Genomic DNA, 20,200 nt, shown 5'->3' with positions numbered 1-20,200 from the left:
GAACTCAGTCTGGTTCTTAAATGCCTTACGAGGCCACCATTTTTAAACTGATGGTTGCCTGCTTGCTTCTCCATTTTTCAGTGAAAATGGCATTCTTGATGGCCATCATGTCAGCAGTGACAGGTTGGGGAAATTAGAGCCATTATGGCATGCCCTCCTTTCACAGTATTTTTTAAGGATAAAGTCAAATTTCTACCTAACGTTGTGAGAGAACTGGATTTGATATAATCTGCCGTCATCTTGTGCACTTAGCCTCTCTTCTCTCCCCACCCCCCGGCAGTTAGAATCGAGGGCACCATAGAGTCAGGAGAAAAATCTGGCCTTGCTTAGGCAGACAAAAAGAGATGCAAGCTGCAGTTTTACTGACTAGGATAGATAAAGTGAAAAGAACAGATTCATGGCAGGAGAGGGGGCAGGGGGTGGGGAGTGGAAAACTGACCTTGATTCTAGTTGTCTATTTATAAGATTATTACTTTTATTATTATTTATTTTTGATAAGGATGATAATGAATTGTTATTGGCTGTTGCGAAGGAAATAGCCTATTAGAGGCTATTATGAGTTATGTGCTTTGTCTGGAGAAAATGTATAGAGTTAATGAGAGAGCATGCTTTGGAGCAGTCTGAGGAAACTTTTTTTTTAGGCAAGGAGCTGATACTAAACTTCCCAGCAACTGGACGGAAGGAGGGCCCCCAGAAGCCTGCTTGCTAATCACTCGAACCCATCTCGGTCTATATACATGTTTGGAGTGTCCTGAACCTACTGTGTTTGTGTGCTTGAGACCTAATAAAAAAAGTAGTTTTATGTGAAAGCACTCTTGTTTTTATCAATCATTTATCAGACAGAGGAAGGAACTGTGTCCCCAATGATTTATTCCTGACATGACCTGGAGAGAAACAGTTAAATTACCACTGCTTTGGGTTCTGAAAACTGTGGGTAACAGTTACCTCTTAATTCCATATTAATCAACCCATTCACCTGCCAGTCTTCCACCCTAGACCTCACCTAGATAAACAAGAGGCATTGTTGCACACCCTTGATGTCAGGAGAGCCCTGGCATTCTGTCAGGATAGAACTCTAAACCCATCAGAAAGACCCAAAATTGTTTGTCTCACTCGCAGATAGATCAAAGGATCTGCAATCTCTAATCAAAGACTTTCCAAGTGGATATCTGACTGAATTAATTGCTACAAATCACATAATATTCAAACACCTTCGGACATACGAACTCACTGTATTAAATTCATTTCCACTTCTATGGCATTTCTCAAAAAGCTGTCCATTACTGAAATATGTAAAGCTGCTTCTTGGGCTTCTGTATATACATTTGCTGAACACGGTGCAATAACTTGTGACTCTGCAGCGGAGTCAAACACCATATCAGAAGTACTTTCTTCCGTACTGGACTCGACTCCAAACCCGTCACCTCCTCCTTAAAGGGGGGGCTACTCAGTAACCACCTAGAGTGGAGAACCCATAGGGACGTTACTCGAAGAAGAATAAATGGTTTCTCACGCTGTGCAGTAACTGCATTTCTTCAAGATGTGATCTCTATGGATGCTCCATTACTCTCACTCCTCCGTCTGTGCTTTGGTGTTCTCTGTTATAGGGCTTTGCTGTAGAGAAGGAACTGAGGGTGGTCCACCTATGCCATGCTGTATAATAATGGCACAAGACTGACTAGCGTACCTGCATGAGCTAAATGGACACTGCCATGAGAAATTTCCAATCAAACGCACAGGGGGGGCAAATGCACCTAGGGTGGGGCACCCATAGGGGGACACGTCTCAAGGAACTACATTTACTGCACAGGGTGAGTAACCATTTCTTTTATACTGTATGAGAATTGTCCCAGTGAATATTTCCTTTTAGAAACTTTTAAAATTACTGCTGCTTAGTTACTGGAAGCTTCTGTCTTAAGTTCTGGTTGTGTTATCATATACAAGTAGACAGACCTCTGTAACCACATGTATCCCTTGACTTTAGTGAGAGGAACAGGACCTATATATGAACTCTATATTTCTTCTATTATTCATATAATCATTCTAGTTTTCGGCAAAATTTATTCTGTTATTTGAAGTTCTTCTGTTTACAGGTTCTGCTCTTCCCAAACCGTCTTCACACTTCCTTAGTTTGCTGGATGGTTTGCTTCAAAAGGATCCTCAAAAGAGGTAAAGTGGTCTAATCTAGGACAATTAATCACATATTATGTTTTCTCCTCTTCTGAAAAGCGATGACGATTGCAATACTGAATTCATGACATTTTGCAGATTACATCTGCAAAAGATGTAATCGTCTGTTTTGAATATGTTGCAGTTAATTAATATTGTTCTCATACAAAGATTTGTGCTGAGTGTTTTGATTAAATTACTCTAATAATCAGTACTAAACAAATAAACACCAGGATAATGGTACTGATGACCATTCTAGAATCATATAAAATTTAAAATCAGTCCAAACTTGTTTTGAAAGTGGGAGAAGAAAGCAGTTAAAATATCTGTTTTACTGGGCTTGTGACTTATAAATGGTATGATTACATTGTTACATAATAACAGGTTTGTCAGTTGCTGAGAAATTCATAGAATATTAAATCATGGTACTATATTGTAGTGCTGTTTCAGTATCTTTATTCTGTTGTATTACAAAGATTGAACTGGACAGATGTGTTACAGCATCCATTCTGGAAAGATGCTTTCAGCAGATATGATGATGATTCCACAAATAGCCAGGACATAAGCTCAAGGTACAATATGTATAGTGAAAATAACATTGTATAATATAAGTAGACAAATATCCTTTTTACTATTAAAAAAACCCAAAAAACTGTTTTATGGTCGTTATTTGTATTTTTATTTTAATTTATAAAAATGTTTTAAAAATTGTTTATACTTTTATAGCACAAATATATCTTGAATCTTGTCTCTTGAAATGTATCTATCACTGTTGTGAACACTAGTGCAAATATAGAGACATTATAGTATTGACTTTTTTGAAGTGTGTTAAGTAACTAGTATCTAACTAGCAGCAAAGAATCCTGTGGCACCTTATAGACTAGCAGACGTTTTGGAGCATGAGCTTTCGTGGGTGAATACCCACTTCGTCAGATGCATGCATCTGACGAAGTAGGTATTCACCCACGAAAGCTCATGCTCCAAAACGTCTGTCAGTCTATAAGGTGCCACAGGATTCTTGGTTCTTTGCTGCTTTTACAGATCCAGACTAACACGGCTACCCCTCTGATACTTAGTATCTAACTAGCATCTCTTATTAAACAGTGAAACCACAGAGTTGTTTGTATCTAGAGATACCAAGGACCCATTGGATACCCATAAAACTTCGAATGACATGTCATCCTCACGAACAGATAAAAAGCAACTTAATAAATCTTTCAAACTAGGTAAGATTATGTATTGCTAATATTGTCTCATTTCAGATGAGTGTGTTCTGTAAATCCGATCAGCCTTGTAATCCCAACAGTATGCCTGTTCCATACATTTTATTCCTTTTAATCTTTAAATGAATATGACTTCTATGTTTTCATTTTGTTTTTAACAGAAAATCCATCTGAGTTGCGGCCTAAAAGTGCACCTGATGGTGAATCAAATGAGTCCATATTTCTTCTGAGGTATGACAAACTAAAGAGCAATTTAAAAAAACAAGCTAGAAGAGAGAGAATGTCAGGAATATCTTCTTAAATGTGTTATTTTTCAATTAAAAGAGTGCAGGCTAGAATGCAGGATTTGTACACAAGCAGAGTGTCTCATGATTCTGTATGGAAAATTGTGTTGAGATAGTTAGTATAAAGAAACCTTCAGGAGGAGATGTAGCCCACAATTTAAATATTGCTTTATTTTACTGTTTTTCATAGCAATATCTTCTAGTTTCTGGGCTATTTTGCTAAACAGGATTAGAAAAATTAGGTTTATCTGTTGTTCATTAGTTCTATTCTTTTCTTGCTTTACGTATGCACAAATGCTCTTTACCACTTAAGCAATTTTTAATTGCTTCTTAATAGGGTGGAGTGTTTTAAGCTTGCAGTTTCAGCCAGGCCAACATATAGTGCCTGCAAAGACCTGTCAGCTGTGCTGCACAGGCTCAGTCGCTGTGTGCTATTTGTGCAATGTGCCACAGGAGTCATTAAATAAAAACTGAAATGATGAGTTTTAGTTGGTGAGGCCCTATTTTGTGTGTGTATGTGTGTTTTTCATTTGCCACAAGGCAGAAGAGAGTGATTTTTCATATAAGAGGCACAGATTCTGTCCATATGAAGCAGAAACTTAGTTGTTTCAGAAACAGCCTTCCTCACCATTCACTACTCTAGCAGAAAGATCTATCCAAAGCAAGGATTACACTAGGGTAAAAATCCAAACGCCTAGCTTGGTTAATCTACCAATAATGAGTTCAGTAGTGAATTTGTTTTTATCACAACAGCCTGGTCTTTCCTTGTGTGTCCTCCTAATCTTCCTGGTGACTCTGTAAAAAAAAAAAAAAAAAAAAAAAAAAAAAAAAAAAATTATGAACAAACAGTATTTTGAAAATGAAAAGAATGAATACAAAAATTATCAGAATACTTGTCAGTTTCAATACTTCTCAGCTCTAAACAGCCATCAGTGAGAATGGAAGAACAGTATAAAGTGAATTGCAATCAAGCAAGTTAACCCCCTTGAGATATTGTGTGGTGACTCATCACATTTAGGAGATGGGATTTTAATATGACTACGTCCTTTGGTTTGGAGGGTTGATGGTGAGGGGAAAAAAACCAAACTATTATGGGAGATTTAAAAACAGGAAGTATACATTGGGTTGATGGAACAAATATTGTGCCTGTCAGCCTTGACACTTTCCCCTCACAAATGGGAATTATGATTCATAGGTTCTAGGACTGGAAGGGACCTTGAGAGGTCATACAGTTCAGTCCCCTGCCCTCATGGCAGGACCAAATACTGTCTAGACCATCCTGGATAGACATTTATCTAACCTACTCTTAAATATCTCCAGAGATGGAGATTCCGCAACTTCCCTAGGCAGTTTATTCCAATGTTTAACCACCCTGACAGTTAAGAACTTTTTCCTAATCTCCAACCTAAACCTCCCTTGCTGCAGTTTAAGACCATTGCTTCTTGTTCTGACCTTAGAGGCTAAGGTGAACAAGTTTTCTCCCTCCTCCTTTGACACCCTTTTAGATACCTGAAAACTGCTATCAAGTCCCCACTGTCTTCTCTTTTTTCCAAACTAAACAAACCCAATTCTTTCAGCCTTCCTTTGTAGGTCATGTTCTCAAGACCTTTAATCATTCTTTTTGCTCTTCTCTGGATCCTCTCCAATTTCTCCACTTTTTTCTGAAATGTGGTGCCCAGGACTGGACACAATACTTCAGTTGAGGCCTAACCAATGCAGAGTAGAGCGGAAGAATGACTTCTTGTGTCTTGCTCACAACATGCCTGTTAATGCATCCCAGAATCATGTTTGCGTTTTTTGCAACAGCATCATACTGTTGACTCATTTAGCTTGTGGTCCACTATAACCCTTAGATCCCTTTCTGCCGTACTCATTCCTAGACAGTCTCTTCCCATTCTCTATGTGTGAAACTGATTGTTCCTTCCTAGGTGGAGCACTTTGCATTTGTCTTTGTTATACTTCGTCCTGTTTACCTCAGACCATTTCTCCAATTTGTCCCGATCATTTTGAATTATGACCCTGTCCTCCAAAGCAATTGCAATCCCTCCCACTCTGGTATCATCTGCAAATTTAATAATCTGCATACTTTCTATGCCAATGTCCAAGTCGTTGATAAAGATATTGAACAGAGCCAGTCCCAAACCAGACCCCTGCGGAACCCCACTTTTTATACCTTTTTAGCAGAATTGGGAACCATTAATAACTACTGAGTAAGGTTATCTAGCCAGTTATGCACCCACCTTATAGTAGCCCCATCTAAGTTGTATTTGCCTAGTTTATTGTTAAGAATATCATGCGAGACTGTATCAAATGCCTTACTAAAGTATAGGTATACCACATCTACCGCTTCTTCCTTATCCGCAAGACTCGTTATCCTGTCAAAGAAAGCTATCAGATTTGTTCGACATGATTTGTTCTTTACAAATCTATGCAGGCTATTCCCTATCACCTTACCACCTTCCAAATATTTGCAGATGATTTCCTTAATTACTTGCTCAATTATCTTCACTAGCACAGAAGTTAAATCAACTGGTCTCTAGTTTCCTGGGTTGTTTTTGTTTCCCTTTTTGTAGATGGGCACTATATTTGCCCTTTTCCAATCTTCTGGAATCTTTCCCGTCTCCCATGATTTTCCAAAAATAATAGCTAGAGGCTCAGATACCTCCTCTATTAGTTCCTTGAGTATTCTAGGATGCATTTCATCAGGCCCTGGTGACTTGCAAGCATCTAACTTTTCTAAGTGATTTTTAACTTGTTGTTTTTTATTTTATCTTCTAAACCTACCCCCTTCCTATTAGCATTCACTATGTTAGGCATTCCTTCAGACTTCTCATTGAAGACCAAAACAAAGAAGTCATTAAGCATCTCTGCCATTTCAAAGTTTCCTGTTACTGTTTCTCCCTCTTCACTGAGCGGTGGGCCTACCCTGTCCTTGGTCTTCCTCTTGCTTCTAATGTATTGATAAAAAGTTGTCTTGTTACCCTTTATTCCCATAGCTAGTTTGAGCTCATTTTGTGCCTTTGCCTTTCTAATCTCGATCCTGCATTCCTGTGTTGTTTGCCTATATTAATCCTTTGTAATTTTGTCCTAGTTTCCATTTTTTATGTGACTCCTTTTTATTTTTTAGATCATGCAAGATCTCATGGTTAAGCCAAGATGGTCTTGTCACATTTTCTGTCTTTCCTACCCAGTGGAATAGCATGCTTTTGGGTTCTTGGCAGTTTTTTTTCAAAGGAATACTATTAACTCTCCTCAATTGTTTTCCCCCCTCAGTTTTGGTTGCTATAGGAACTTACCTATCAGCTCTCTGAGCTTACCAGAATCCGCCTTCGTGAAATCCATTGTCTCTATTTTGCTGTACTCCATTCTACCCTTCCTTAGAATTGTGAACTCTATGATTTCAAGGTAACTTTCACCTAAGCTGCCTTCTACTTTCAAATTCTCAACAAGTTCCTCCTTATTTGTTAAAATCAAGTCTAGAACAGCTTCCCCTCAATAGCTTTTTCAACCTTCTGAAATAAAAAGTTATCTGCAATGCAGTCCAAGAACTTATTGGATGGTCTGTGCCCCGCTGTGTTATTTTCCCAAGATATATCTGAATAGTTGAAGTCCCCTGTCGCCACCAAATCTTGGGCTTTGGATGATTTTGTTAATGGCTTAAAAAAAGCCTCTTCCACCTGGTTAGGTGGCCTGTAGTAGACTCCTAGCATGACATCACCCTTGTTTTTTTTATCCTTTTTAGCCTAACCCAGAGACTCTCAACACTTCCGTCTCCTATGTCCATCTCCACCTTAGTCCAAGTGTGTACATTTTTAATGTATAAGGCAACACCTCCTCCCTTTTTCCCTTGTCTATCCTTCCTGAGCAAGCTATACCCATCCACACCAACATTCCGGTCATGTTTGGGAGGTAGAGGTTGTGTAGAGGTTTCATAGTCCAGAATAGTCTTGTAATCCATGAAAACTAATCAGCACTCTTTATTTTTGTAAAATGTCTTTCAGCTCTCGTCCCACTCCGAGGACTAGCACTGTAGTAGAAATGAATAGTGCTACTGATGTCTTAACTCAGAATTCAGAACAAAGATCTTTATGCTTGACAAAGGTGAGAAGTATATTATTGTGAGAGAGTAATATTTCCATAGTTAATATTATAACCTGAATTCCATTATAAAGCCAACTTGCACTCCATTCCCCCTTGAAATTAAAAACAAAAAATCCCCAAACCTACATATTTACAGAATTTTAAGATCAATTCTCAGGGCTGCTGTTAATTACACCAGTGGCCAAATTTGCCCCTGCACTAGCCCAGACTTGGGGAGCTCAGCATCTCTTGCCCCTTAATTAAGGGAAGTAAGAGATTGCCAGACGGAGACATAAATTAATTAAATAAAAAGGGTAATAAGGTTACTGTAGTATGTTACACAAACATTAGAAAACATTATTACCAGGAATGTTACAATTCAAAAAAAATCCAACATTGTGAAAATATATATAGAAAAGATAAGGTAATATAAAGAAAGTTTCAATATTGTTACAGCTGATATATAAACTAAAAAAACTTGCATGTATGAAAACTAACAGTAGATATTTCAAGAACAGTGTTAACTCTGACCTGTAAGAGACAGCTCTCAAGAAATGTAATATTTCAAGTTTTGAGTTTTATAGAAAGATGATGTAACACATGTTCAGCGGAAAGAGGACTAATGTATACTACAGTAACTAAATTCAGTTGCACCAGACTACATAAGCTGTATCTTTAAGCAGGGGTGGCAGGTTTATAGAAATTTTGGTGGCTCCCAGAACCTGCCCCCCACCTGCCTAAGGCTCTGGGAGGGAGTTTGGGTTGGGGGAGTTGGGCTGGGGCAGGGGATGGGGTGCAGACTCTGGGAGGGAGTTTGGGTGCAGAAGGAGTGAGAGGTTGGGCTCTGGGATGGAGTTTGGGTGGGGGAGGAGGTCTGGGGTACAGGCTCTGGGATGGAGTTTGATGCTGGATGCAGGCTCTGGGGGTGCAGGAGGGAGTGAGGAGTGCAGACTCTGGGGGAGAGTTTGGGGATGTGAGGGGGTGTGGAAGGAGGGGGTGCAGAGGAAAGGGATGAGGGCTGGGGATGGGGCTTGGGATAAGCGATTTGGGTTGTGGGAAGGGGCTCAGGGATAGGGAAGAGGATTAGAGTGAGGGCTGTGGGCTGGGGATGAAGGGTTCATGTTGCAGGAGGGGACTCAGGGCTGGGGCAGAGGCCTGGGGTGGGAAGGAATGAGGGCTTGGGCTAGGGATGAGGGGTTTGGGGTGTGGGAGGGGCTCAAGGCTATGGCAGAGGATAAGGGTGCAGGGGGGTGAGGGCTCTGGGGTGGGGCAGGGCTGGGAATGAGTTTGGGGTGTAGGAAGGCTGCCCTGGGGCTGGGGCCTGAGAAGAGGACTCCCCCCAGACCTCTTCCTGCCAGCAGCAGTGAGCTCTGGGGGAGAGGCCCCCAGCAGCACACTCACCCCGCACCATTGTCACTGCACTAGCTCCTAGGGCCCCTCTCGGGTCCAGGAAGCCGCCTCACTCTCCTGTGGTGGGTGCCAGGGTGGGGGGTTTGCCATCACATGGTTCCTCCTCCCCTGCTGCTGCCCCTCACAGTAGCCTCACTGGGGGTGAGGGATGGGGCTTCCACTTGCCGAGTATAGAGCAGTAGCAGTAACTGCAGGCGGGGGGGCGGTCCTGTGCTGGTGGAGGGTCCTGCCGGAAAAGTGAAGTGTCCAAGGCAGAATGGCAGGGTAAGGCCAGCCTGCCCTGCCACTATTGGATGGGGGGCACTAGGACCCTGTGGCCGCAGTTGATGCCAGGAGTCAGCAGAGCGGAGCTGCAGGAGAGAGGCAGGTGCATGGGGGCGGCAAGTGGGGGCAGGGGTGGCTCAGGGCACCAGCTCAGTAAGTGCATGCCTGGGGTGGCAAGCCGCAGAGAGCAGCTTGCTGGTCCCTGAGAGGGCGGCAGTCAGGCAGCCTTCAGTGTCGGCCATACCTGCATCCACTGGTCCCGTGAAGTTGGCAGTAATTTGGCAGTGGGTACGCCGAAGGCGCGGGACCAGCACATCACCCACAGAAATGCTGCCGAGTCTGTGTGAGCAGCGGATGCCTGCATGCGTGCCACCAAAGGCCGCCTGGCTGCCATGCTTGGGGCAGCAAAAAACATAGAGCCGCTTCTGGCTGTGGGACACTTGGGAGAGGCGTGTGGGGGCGGTAAGTGGGGCAGGGGCAGAGTCCCAGCCCCAAACATTAGTGGAGCCCGCCCCCCGCCCCCCCCGGCCCTGAATGTTGCTGGAGCCTGGGCACTGCGGGGTCCAAAAAACTCGCTGCCCCTGTCTTTAAGGTGTATTGCACACATTCTTTCAATTTCAGAATACTAACGTTTTCATTAATTATGTACTATTGATATTGCAGAAAGATCTCTTTTTGTATCTGTTACTGATATACAATTGATATACCTTATATTCAGCTATGTACAATTTCTAAAATACATTATAATACAAGTATAATGTGTTAGCTTTATATTAGTCACTTTGTATAACATATAATAGTTATTAAACACAGTAGTGAGTAACTCCATTGCATAGGGAAAAAATAAATAAGTTACTCTTAAGGTTATTATTCGAATGTCTAATGTTAATTTTCACGTGTAAATATTTCTTACAAAATAAATTGTAAGACTACTCATCTTAATAATTTTGTCTGACTTTTAAAAGTTGGGATTTTAAAGCTGTTATTTTCTTGATACTTATGTTTTCTGACTATATTTTTTTAAATTTAAAGTGGCAGTTTTAACTAAAGTTTTTTTCCGTGAATAGTTTTGTTTTTTAAAACAAACACATAGCTATGTCTGAAGTAATGGATTTTTTTATCTATCAACCTTTGCTGCTCAAAAGGAATACGTTAATATTTTAATTACAGATGATAAAACACAGCTGATAGTTGGTGGTAATTACTAGTGCATTGAGTAAACCTACTTTAGGGAGAAAGTAATAGCTCCCGTTTTCTCATAAATGTCATAAATGCAGTTTGATGAATAAAACTGAGTCTGATAAAATAAAAGGATTTAATTTAAATATGATTTTAGAGACATATTAATTTAATAATTTATATAACTGTTGATTGTAAGTTCTCAACTTCCTTTTCTTTTTAATACTATTAATACTATTGAAATCTTGGACTCTTATCCTTCGAAGATTTAAACACACTGAAAAGTACCCCTTTTGGTTTATGTACTCGCTGGCTTGAAGCTCCAGTGCCAAGATAGGGATATGGGTTCTGTCTATTGCCCCACCACAGTTGAGAATCTCATTTCTGCAAAGCCATCCAGTATGACCTGCACGTTTCCCAGAGTCACTACCCTTGATATCAGCATATCTCCTATTGCATGGGTTACTTGGATCACAGCAGCCCCCACAGTAGATTTGCCCACTCCAAATTGATGCCTGACTGACCAGTAGTTGTCTGGCATTGCAAGGTTCCACAGGGCTGCTCTCATGTTGGTATTCTTGTGCTTCAGGGCAGGGGAAAGCAAGTCATAAAGTTCCATGAAAGTGCTCTTACGCATGCGGAAGTTTCGCAGCCACTGGGAATCGTCCCAGACTCACAACATTATGCGATCCCACCAGTCTGTGCTTGTTTCCCGGGCCCAGAATCGGCATTCCACAGCATGAACCTTCCCCATTAACACCATGATGTGCACATTGCCGGGGCCTGTACTTTGTGAGAAGTCTGTGTACATGTCTATGTTCTCGTCACTGCGCTGCCGTCGCCTCCTCACCTGGTTGCTGGTTCTGCATATACTCCAGGATAATGCGCGTGGTGTTTACAGTGCTCATAATTGCTGCTGTGATCTGAGCGGGCTCCATGATCCCAGTGCTATGGCATCTGGGTTGAAAAAAGGCATGAAATGATTGTCTGCTCTGACAGAGGGAGGGGTGATTGACGACATGGCTTACAGGGAATTAAAATAAAAGAGGTGGCTTTGCATCAAGGAGAAATGCAAACAACTGTCACACAGAATGGCCCCCTCAAGGATTAAACTCAACCCCCTGGGTTTAGCAGGCCGTTGATTTCACGGAGGGAGGGAGGAAGGAAGCAAATGAATACAAAACAAATCGGGTCTATTTCTTGTTTTGATCCACTCCATCTATCTTTCACATCTTTAGGCTGGCAGCAGACAGTGCAGTTCAGCTAGCCATCATCATCTCCTGGGTGCTCGGCAGAAGATTGGAATAACCTGGCTGAATCACCCCTATGTCTGCCCAGGCGCCCCGACTGACCTCACCGAGGTCGGCTAAAAGAGCACCCAGGAATACGACGATGATGGCTACCAGTCGTAATGCACCATCTGCTGCCAAAAGGCAATGAGCTGCTGCTGTGTACCAATGCGGTCCCACATCTGCCAGCATCCAGGAGATTTATGGTGATGGTCAGCTGAGCAGGCTCCATGCTTGCCGTGGTATGGCGTCTGCACAGGTAACCCAGGAAAAAAGGCGCGAAACAATTGTCTGCTGTTGCTTTCTCGGAGGGAGGAAGAGCGGGGCCTGACGACATGTACCCAGAAACACCCACGACACTGTGTTTTGCACCATCAGGCATTGGGATCTCAACCAAGAATTCCAATGGGTGGCAGAGACTGCAGGAACTGTGGGATAGCTACCCACAGTGCAAGGCTCTGGAAGTCAACGCTAGCCTTAGTACTGTGGATGCAGTCTGCCGACTTAATGCACTGTATAAAAACGATTTTTGAAAAACCGACTTCTATAGATTTGACCTCATTTTGTAGTGTAGACATACAGTAAGGGTATGTTTGTATAGTGGCTAGCACAGTGGGACCTGATCTTAGTTAAAGAATCTATTCACTACTATAAAGCAAATAATACAAACACAGAGTATTTGCGTTATCCATACAATGCAGTTTGGTAATGTTCAAAAGAAATATATTGCAGCAAAAATTTTGAAAACTTTTCTTACAAACCTGACAGCTATATTTTTGTTCTTGTCCTAGGGTAAAAATGTACACTCAAGCCAGCAGGTCATGGAGTCCAAAATGAAAGAGCTCATCTACACAGAGTCTGACCTTTTTGTAACCCCTATTATTGACAATCCAAAGGTATGGCAAAGAGAGATACTAAAGAATAGATTAAGGAACTTGCTGTGCTGTGTTATTTGTTAAACAGAGTGACCACTCTCTTTTTTCCTTTCCTTTATTGTTCTTATCATAAACAGCTCCAACCAGTCATCTGCTAAGCCTTTTGACAAGATTTCTGCAGTTTTGTATGGCCCTATTATACAGTCAGTATGGAGAACTGATTTATTTGGGGATCAAATATTAATCTGAAAGGATTTCCCACATGTAGTGGAAGCTACTAAATGTTGCATTTGGTGCCCTTGCAGCTTTATCTTCTGATATCTTGCATTCACTTATTAAACTCCAGTAACATACTTTCTCAACAGATATTTATTTAAAGGTATGCTTATTAAAGTGACACTTTGTAGATTTAGGTGTCTTCTCACTGGATACTAATCCTTTTACGCTAGGATTAGATTTTCACACGGACTTCTGTTGCGGGATGTTTGCAGGGTGCAGAAAAATTGGGAAGGTTTAGACATACATTAATTTTTCTAAAAAATATTAATTGAATGTTTCTGAAAATGAGAGACTAAAGTTGCAGGCAGCACTGGACAAATGTTCACAATTCTCTGCTATGGCACCTTACTCCTGATCTGGAAAACTCCTCTAGTACAGAGAGTCTTGAGCAGAGACTACCACTTGTGCTGAATGGTGTGATGGCTTCTATGTACAAAAAATCAAGTTATTTTAAACAACTTTAATTAATAAATTGCAGGTGTTTGGACTGAAAAATTTTGTACTGGAGGCAGCTGTCATTCTAACTGTGGAAAGACTTGCTTACAGTCTGTATTTACTAAAAAGATCTATGCTTTAAACTGAAAAATAAACAACCCCTTTGTTTTAATAGTTACTGTTCCTTGGTTTCACCATTTTAAGTCACCTTATTATCACTTCCTTATAACAATCTAAATAGTTGGCTTTTAAGGATAGTGTTGTTTTGAAAGAGTTTTTTCCATCATTTAAAACAACACTTGATTTGACTGGTGAGTCCATTTGTCCCTGGCTTGTGTTTGCTGTTGATAGTGCATTTCATCAATGAATTCACTGGCCGGTGAAACTGTGTTAGTATCTTTCCAGTAAAGGCCACTTTTAAACATGATTCTAGTTAACCTGGTTTAAACTCAAATCCAGTCCAAAATGTCCTGTTGTATACCATATCAGGCCCAGGAACAGGTGACGTTTAATGATTGATCGAGTAGGTTTTTGTTTTGTTTTGTTTTTTTCATGACAAAGCCTGACTTTTTGTCAAGTCTCTGAGACATTTTCGTGGAAAAATTTTTTTTACCACAACTTTGGCTCCACCATTTGTTTGAGAGCAGTTTGCCAGGTAAATATTACTCTCAGGTAAACTCCAGGGAATAAAAGGACATGATACTTCAGCAGAGTTTTCTACAATCTCTGGTAGTTAATCAAGCCTAATGTTAACTGTAAATTTTAAAAATCTGCTTCTGCCTTCAGTGAGAACTCTGATTTTGGCCAATATAAATGAGAGGTTATGGAGGAAAATACTTGGCTGATTTTCCCCTCCCCTCCCCTGCCATGAATTGATTCGATATGGACATGGAAACAGTGAGATGCATACACTGCAGTCTGGATTCCAAACTGGGACCTCGGGCCAGAGCCATATCTTTGGGACAAGGTGTCGACCTTGCCATTTCTGGGCAGTAGGTCAAGGTAAAGTTGAACCAGGAGAAGAATAGGGCACTGGAGCTGTCATTGGTTTAGGGACTTAGCCCTGCGCAAGACTCTCTGGTTCTTATGGTCAGTGAACACTTGAACCTGATGATGGGCCCTTCCAAGTACTGTTGCTTCTCTTCGAAGGTGATTTTAATTGCCAGGAGCTCTTGTTGAAGATCTTGCAGTTTTGCTCAGCATGGGTGAGCTTCCTCAAGTAGTAGGTGATGGGGTGCAATATTTTCCTTTGGGAGATGACTGCCCTGACTAACATATTAAAGACATTTGCTTCCACAACAAAAGCTTGCGTGGCACCTGAGTAGGTCAATACTGGAGCTGTGGTGAAGGCAAGCTTCAACTGCTTGAATATGTGCTGGGCTGTGGGTGACCAATGGAACTGCATGTTTTTCTGGAGTGTTGCAGTAAGGGACTTGGCTTGTGTTTTGAAAAATTCTAAATGAACCTCTGGTAGAAGTTTGAGAAGCCTAAAAAACATTGTAGGCCATGCACATTGCAGGGACTGTCCAGTTGTGAACAGCCTGGCCCTGTTTGAGCTTGGTGAAGGTCATCAAAGATGTCAGACATCAATTGGAGAAAGGTTTCTCAGTTTGACAGCACTTGGGGTGTGGCCTTCCAGTGGCGGGGAGGGAGAGGAGGGTAATCTGATGTGCTTACTATCAGCATGCCAATTACCAAGGCCACCTTGGCTGGGTCAGAGGCTTAGGTCTGGGGACACATCAGAAACAGAAGATGGCATTGGTTCATGAAACCCTGGAACTACCAGACTGTTCAGGCCAGGATATCACAGGCCCCCTGTTTGGGGAAAGGTGCAGCAGGCTGTATTTGCAGTGTTCTCGGTGCTGATTTGCCTTGCCTGCTCCTACAGCTGCTGGTTGTCCAAGGTCAGCTGTGCAACTTAAGCCTGCAGTGCTTGATTATCCACGCTGGGCGAGTCTGATACTTCTGGTGACTGTGGTTGTGCTGCTGGGTCCATCCTTCTTGTACTGAGCTCAGTCCTACAGAGTTATAGTGGTCCGAACAAGCTGTCGTGTGGGTTGTGGGCTGCCAGACCTACTAAAGCCAGAGTTCACAGTTATGAGGCAGGAGTCAAGAGTCAGCTGGGTTGGGACACTGGGAAGTCAGAAGCAGGAGACAAACTGGAGATGAGAACCACGAATTGGGAACCAGAGTCAAGCTAGGTCAGGATACCAGGGAATCAAGAGGTGGGAGGCAAACTTGAGGTCAGGAACCATAAGTTAGATGCCAGCAGTTAAGCTGGGTCAGAAAGCCAGAAGATCAAGCTGCAAGCACGAAACACAAGGCATGGTCCAAAGTGAAGTGGAGCCCAGTTGTTGGGACAGCTTCCTGGTGCGGCTGCTAACTTAAGCAGAGCCAGTGGCCAATCAGCTGCTTTGGGACTCAGCCAATTAGACCTCGGGGTGGTGCCTCGCACTGGGGCTAGGCTACATGGATCTCAGGTAAGCTACTGACAAGCTGCTAGGTGGAGGGTTGTGAAGCATGGCTGATCCCATTAACTTTGTGGACCCGGGTTCTAGGCCTGTGGCTCATTGACACTTAAATTATAATGGTAGGAGTGACTTGTATATTGTGCATGTGCTAAATATATTTTTGTCTATCTTTGTCTGTGTTTATATGTTTCTCTACTTTAAAGACACTTACCAATGCTTTAAAAAATATCTAAAATAGTCTTGAGTCAAACCACTGTTTTTTGTATTTTGTTTTTTTTCCAGATAATGAAACAAGCACCAGTTAGATTTGACTTAAAAATGTTACATATACCAGCACATTCAGGTATAGTCCTGCTGAAGTTGATAAAATGTATAAGTGCTTCATGTGACAGCACATACTTATTTAGTGTTTTCATTTTCTTCATAATTTTCCATCTGAAGTGTCAGTTTCCTGTTGATTGAAATTCGTAACTTTCCTTGGTGATAATGAATCGCATACATATATTCAAGGAAGAATTGGTAATTGTTTTACGGTGTAGTTTGGTTATATTAAATATTTGAAAGAAAATTGGAGATGATTTTCTATTGTGTTTATCCTTATTTCAAAGAGAATGTATTATTCATGAATTGCAGAGCTCAGCCTACAAGAATGCAAGACTTATTAGGCCCCTATTTAGAAAATAGCAAACCCAAAAAAAAAAAAGCACTCAAATCCAGTTATTACACTAAAGCTATGGAAGACTTTTAGTTGCTTCTGAATTTTTTTTTTATTTAAATCCTTTAGGAAATAAATGAATACAATATGTATGCTTTTCATCAGTGGAATAGCTTTCTCCATTTGGCGTTGCTTAGACTTTTGAAAATCAGATCACTTTATTTAGAAGGCTCCATAAGGACTTTGAAGCCTGTCCTTTTGAAAATCTTGACTGGACTCTCCCAGGGTTTGGGAGTCAGTGTGTTCAACTGTGTTGATCAAAGTCCCAACATTTTCCAGCAGACAGCTGCAGTACAGAGAACCTGATCACGTGTAACTCAGCTCTGTGTCTTTTATGCTGTTAAATCTATGAAAAAAAATTAATCCCTTCATAGTGAACTGCATGATTCAGTGACTTTTTTTTAATTACAGGAATTTATTATACAAGGTTTTTTTGCTCTAGTTGCATCAAATTTATTTGCAAAACACAGTCAGATGTTGGGGAAATTAACTTTGGTTTTTGTATGCAATTCATACTTAAAGTTAAAAACACTATTAGGGTTCCAAAGTCAAGCACTTGAAACCTGTGAAATGACAGAATTAAGGTTACCTGTGCAACCTTAATTCAGCCCACTTGCGCATATGCATTACAATATATAATGTGTCTATAATTACACAATCACATACTGTTCTTTTCAGTCCCAGTTTCTCCCCTCCTGACTCTTCATTTGCCCTGATCTTCTCTACCCTCCTGCCTCTCACTGGCTCCCAGTCTCCCTCTCTAGGCTCTCTGAATTTTCCCCCTGCTCTGTTTCTTACTTCCAGTCCCGTTTTTCAGCCAGTCCCAGGTTCTCCCCATCTCCAGGCTCGTCATTTGATCAGTGCTCTCACTTGCACACAACTGACTCTCAGTTCCTCCCCCCGTTTTCCTTCATCATCTGTCTCCTTGCCCAACTGTTCTGAGCCTTTATCTCCCCCGCCCCCCTGTCCCAGTCTGTTTCATTGACCAACTAGTCCCAGCCTCTTCCCTTACAGCTGCCAGTAACAGTTTCTCTCCCCACCCACTAGACTCCATGTCTCAATATGTCCTTTCCCTCATCCTCAGTCTAGCTCTTGTCCTTACTCAAATCAAATTAGGTAGCTTGCTCCACCATGCTGCCAAGGTGCGAGCAAGAAGGGTCACTGAGAGCACAGGAGAGACACGCTCCCTGCTTGTCCCCACCCTGCCCCAGAGTAGCAGTTATAGGGAAAGTCCAGCTTCATCCGTGTAACATTGGACTGGCAAATGCTCAGTTGCTCTTCAGGGATGGTGAATGTGTATTCTGGTGAGCAATAGAAGCTATGAGAGGCTAGCATGCGCAGTGAGATTGGAATCTTTGCAGATTTTTAACCGCTAAAATTGAAGAAGTCTTTACAGAGCATGTGAAAACTGAAATTTTTCAAAGGCTTATAATTTGACGAAATTTGGATGGATTTTCATGGACAGCAAAAGTCACAGCCCTGACACATTTCAAATCCCTGCTCCAAAGTATGGAGGCACTGCACTTTTTAAAAGGTTTCTAGAATTTCTTAACTCAGGCAAAACATTCTTGGAAAGGGTTGAACTGTTTTGGCAGAAATTTTCCAGAAAAATTTCAACTTGAGGCAGATACTTGACATGGAATATTTCAGCCGAAATGGTTAAAGTTTTGCAACTAATAAGGGTCTTATAATGGAAAGAGTTGCTGAACTATAACAAAGGATGGTGCTACAAGTCCTGCCTATAATTATGAAATGCTCCTAATGCCCAGCATAAAGTCATCTTTTTTGCATCAAGTGAAGTTATTTATAAAAACAAAAGGCTGATTTGTTATCAGGAGTGTAACACTAGTTCCTTTGGAATATTTCCTTTTGGTCTATTTATGGAGGTATTGTTAAAATATATTATGTTTGACCATGAATTTCAGCTAAAAATGTTCTTTTTTGCTTCTCAGCTATGTATGATAGGAATAGGGAGTGAGGATTAATGTAAGATTCTTTTACATTTGGTATGATGTGTATATTTAGCAGTGATTTTGTTGGAATGTTGTTGTTATAAAATATAGTATCCCTTGGCCCTAAACAGCAGCAGCAAATACTTCCTCTAGGATAAAGTCATAGTCAAGAATTTTCACAATTGGGTGATTAAAGGTAGACATTTACTTGCCAAAATACAGTATGAATGTAAATAAGTGATCTGCTGTTCAGAAGTGCTTAGCACAAACAACTTTAATTGTATGCAAAGGGAACAAAAGGTTCTTAACGGCTTTTGGATTCTAGACTGCTTATTTAGGTGTCCAAATGTAGATTGAGGTACCTGCCTTTGGGCATCCAACTCTGAAACTGTTGACTATGGAGCTGAAAAACTTGATCCACATTCCAAGTGGATTCCAGTGTCATTTGCTATACAAGGGATATAATTTATTTAAGAACTGGAAGATGGTGTTTGTGGCTATAAAACTAGCATAGTTTGCAGCTTTTTAATTTTTGCTGGCAAACAACTGTTTGGCTAGTGTTAGAATTTCTTGTAAAAAAGTCGCTTAGCCTGGTGCTGAATACCAACACTAAGGGCTAAACTTTTCCTTTTCAAAGATGAGAATCAAGGTTAAAATAAATACCCAAAGCCTAATTGTCTCCCTGCTTATGCCTTCTTGGAAGTCAGTGGAGTTGTCCCAGTGTAAAATTTGAGTAAGACAGATGAGAATTAGTCCCCTTAAATCAGGCCTGCACAACTTGTAAAGCGGCGAGGGCCATATTACTCCAAAGAAAACAGCTGAGGGCCGAACACGCCCCCACCCCCCAGTGCCGCCCGCCCCATGGAAACAAACCCTCCTTCCCCAGCGCCGCGTCGCGTCGCTGAAAGAGCTGTGGGCCGAAAAGGAAGGTTTGGGATGTGGGAGGGGCTGAGGGCGAGAGTAGGAATGTGCGGGGTGAGGGCTCTGGCTGGGACTAGGGATAAGGTGTTTGGGGTGTTGGAGAGGCTCAGGACTAGGGTTGAGGGTGAAGTGGGGGGGTGAAAGCTCTGGCTGGGGATGTGGGTTCTGAGGTGGGGCAGGGCTGGGGATGACTTTGGGGTGTAGGCAGGCTGCTCCGGACAGGGGACAGAGAGGACGACTCCCACCAGCCCTTTCCCTGCCGGCAGCAGCAAGCTCTGGGGGAGGAGACCACCTTTCCTGCCCCCCCAGCAGCACACTCACCCCCACCACTGTCACCACATGTGCTTCTAGGGCCCCTCAAAGGTCCGGGCCAGCGGCATTTTTTTCCTCCGCCACTTTCTGCGCCCCTCGCCCTTGTTACGGCACTGCCCCCCATCACTACGGAGGCCGCCCTGGGAGCAACCAACACAAAGGGAGGGGTTGGGGGGGAGTCTCAGCCCAGTCGCCCCTACCCCCAGCTGCGGCTTGAGCCCGGGCCGGGAACCCCTCCCCTCGTTCGGCGGCAGGCCCCGGAAGTGACGCACATGCTGTACGCCAGGCGAGGGGGAGCGGGAGATGGAGACACGTGTACTTCTGTCCGTTAGGGCAGTTGGA

At 42.2% G+C, this 20,200-nt stretch overlaps 1 protein-coding gene across 9 annotated transcripts in view; it reads left to right on the top strand.

Moving 5' to 3' along the window:
- Window positions 1–20,200, top strand: part of ULK4 (unc-51 like kinase 4) — a 440,534-nt gene that overhangs the window by 29,468 nt on the left and 390,866 nt on the right. For all 9 annotated transcript variants that reach the window (XR_007772329.1, XM_050937890.1, XM_050937889.1 and 6 more), the window contains exons 8-14: window positions 2,094–2,169; window positions 2,646–2,741; window positions 3,274–3,395; window positions 3,554–3,623; window positions 7,678–7,777; window positions 12,690–12,794; window positions 16,241–16,301. Coding sequence is in view for 8 of the 9 variants with exons in the window: in XM_050937890.1 (XP_050793847.1) it covers window positions 2,094–2,169; window positions 2,646–2,741; window positions 3,274–3,395; window positions 3,554–3,623; window positions 7,678–7,777; window positions 12,690–12,794; window positions 16,241–16,301 (630 nt within the window). In the remaining variant the exon portion in view is untranslated. The remainder of the gene's footprint in view (window positions 1–2,093; window positions 2,170–2,645; window positions 2,742–3,273; window positions 3,396–3,553; window positions 3,624–7,677; window positions 7,778–12,689; window positions 12,795–16,240; window positions 16,302–20,200) is intronic.

Source organism: Gopherus flavomarginatus, chromosome 2 (assembly GCF_025201925.1).
Source record: "Gopherus flavomarginatus isolate rGopFla2 chromosome 2, rGopFla2.mat.asm, whole genome shotgun sequence".
Taxonomy (NCBI): Eukaryota; Metazoa; Chordata; order Testudines; family Testudinidae; genus Gopherus; species Gopherus flavomarginatus.
Note: the sequence above shows the minus strand (reverse complement) of the source record. Positions and strands in the feature narration are given on the sequence as shown.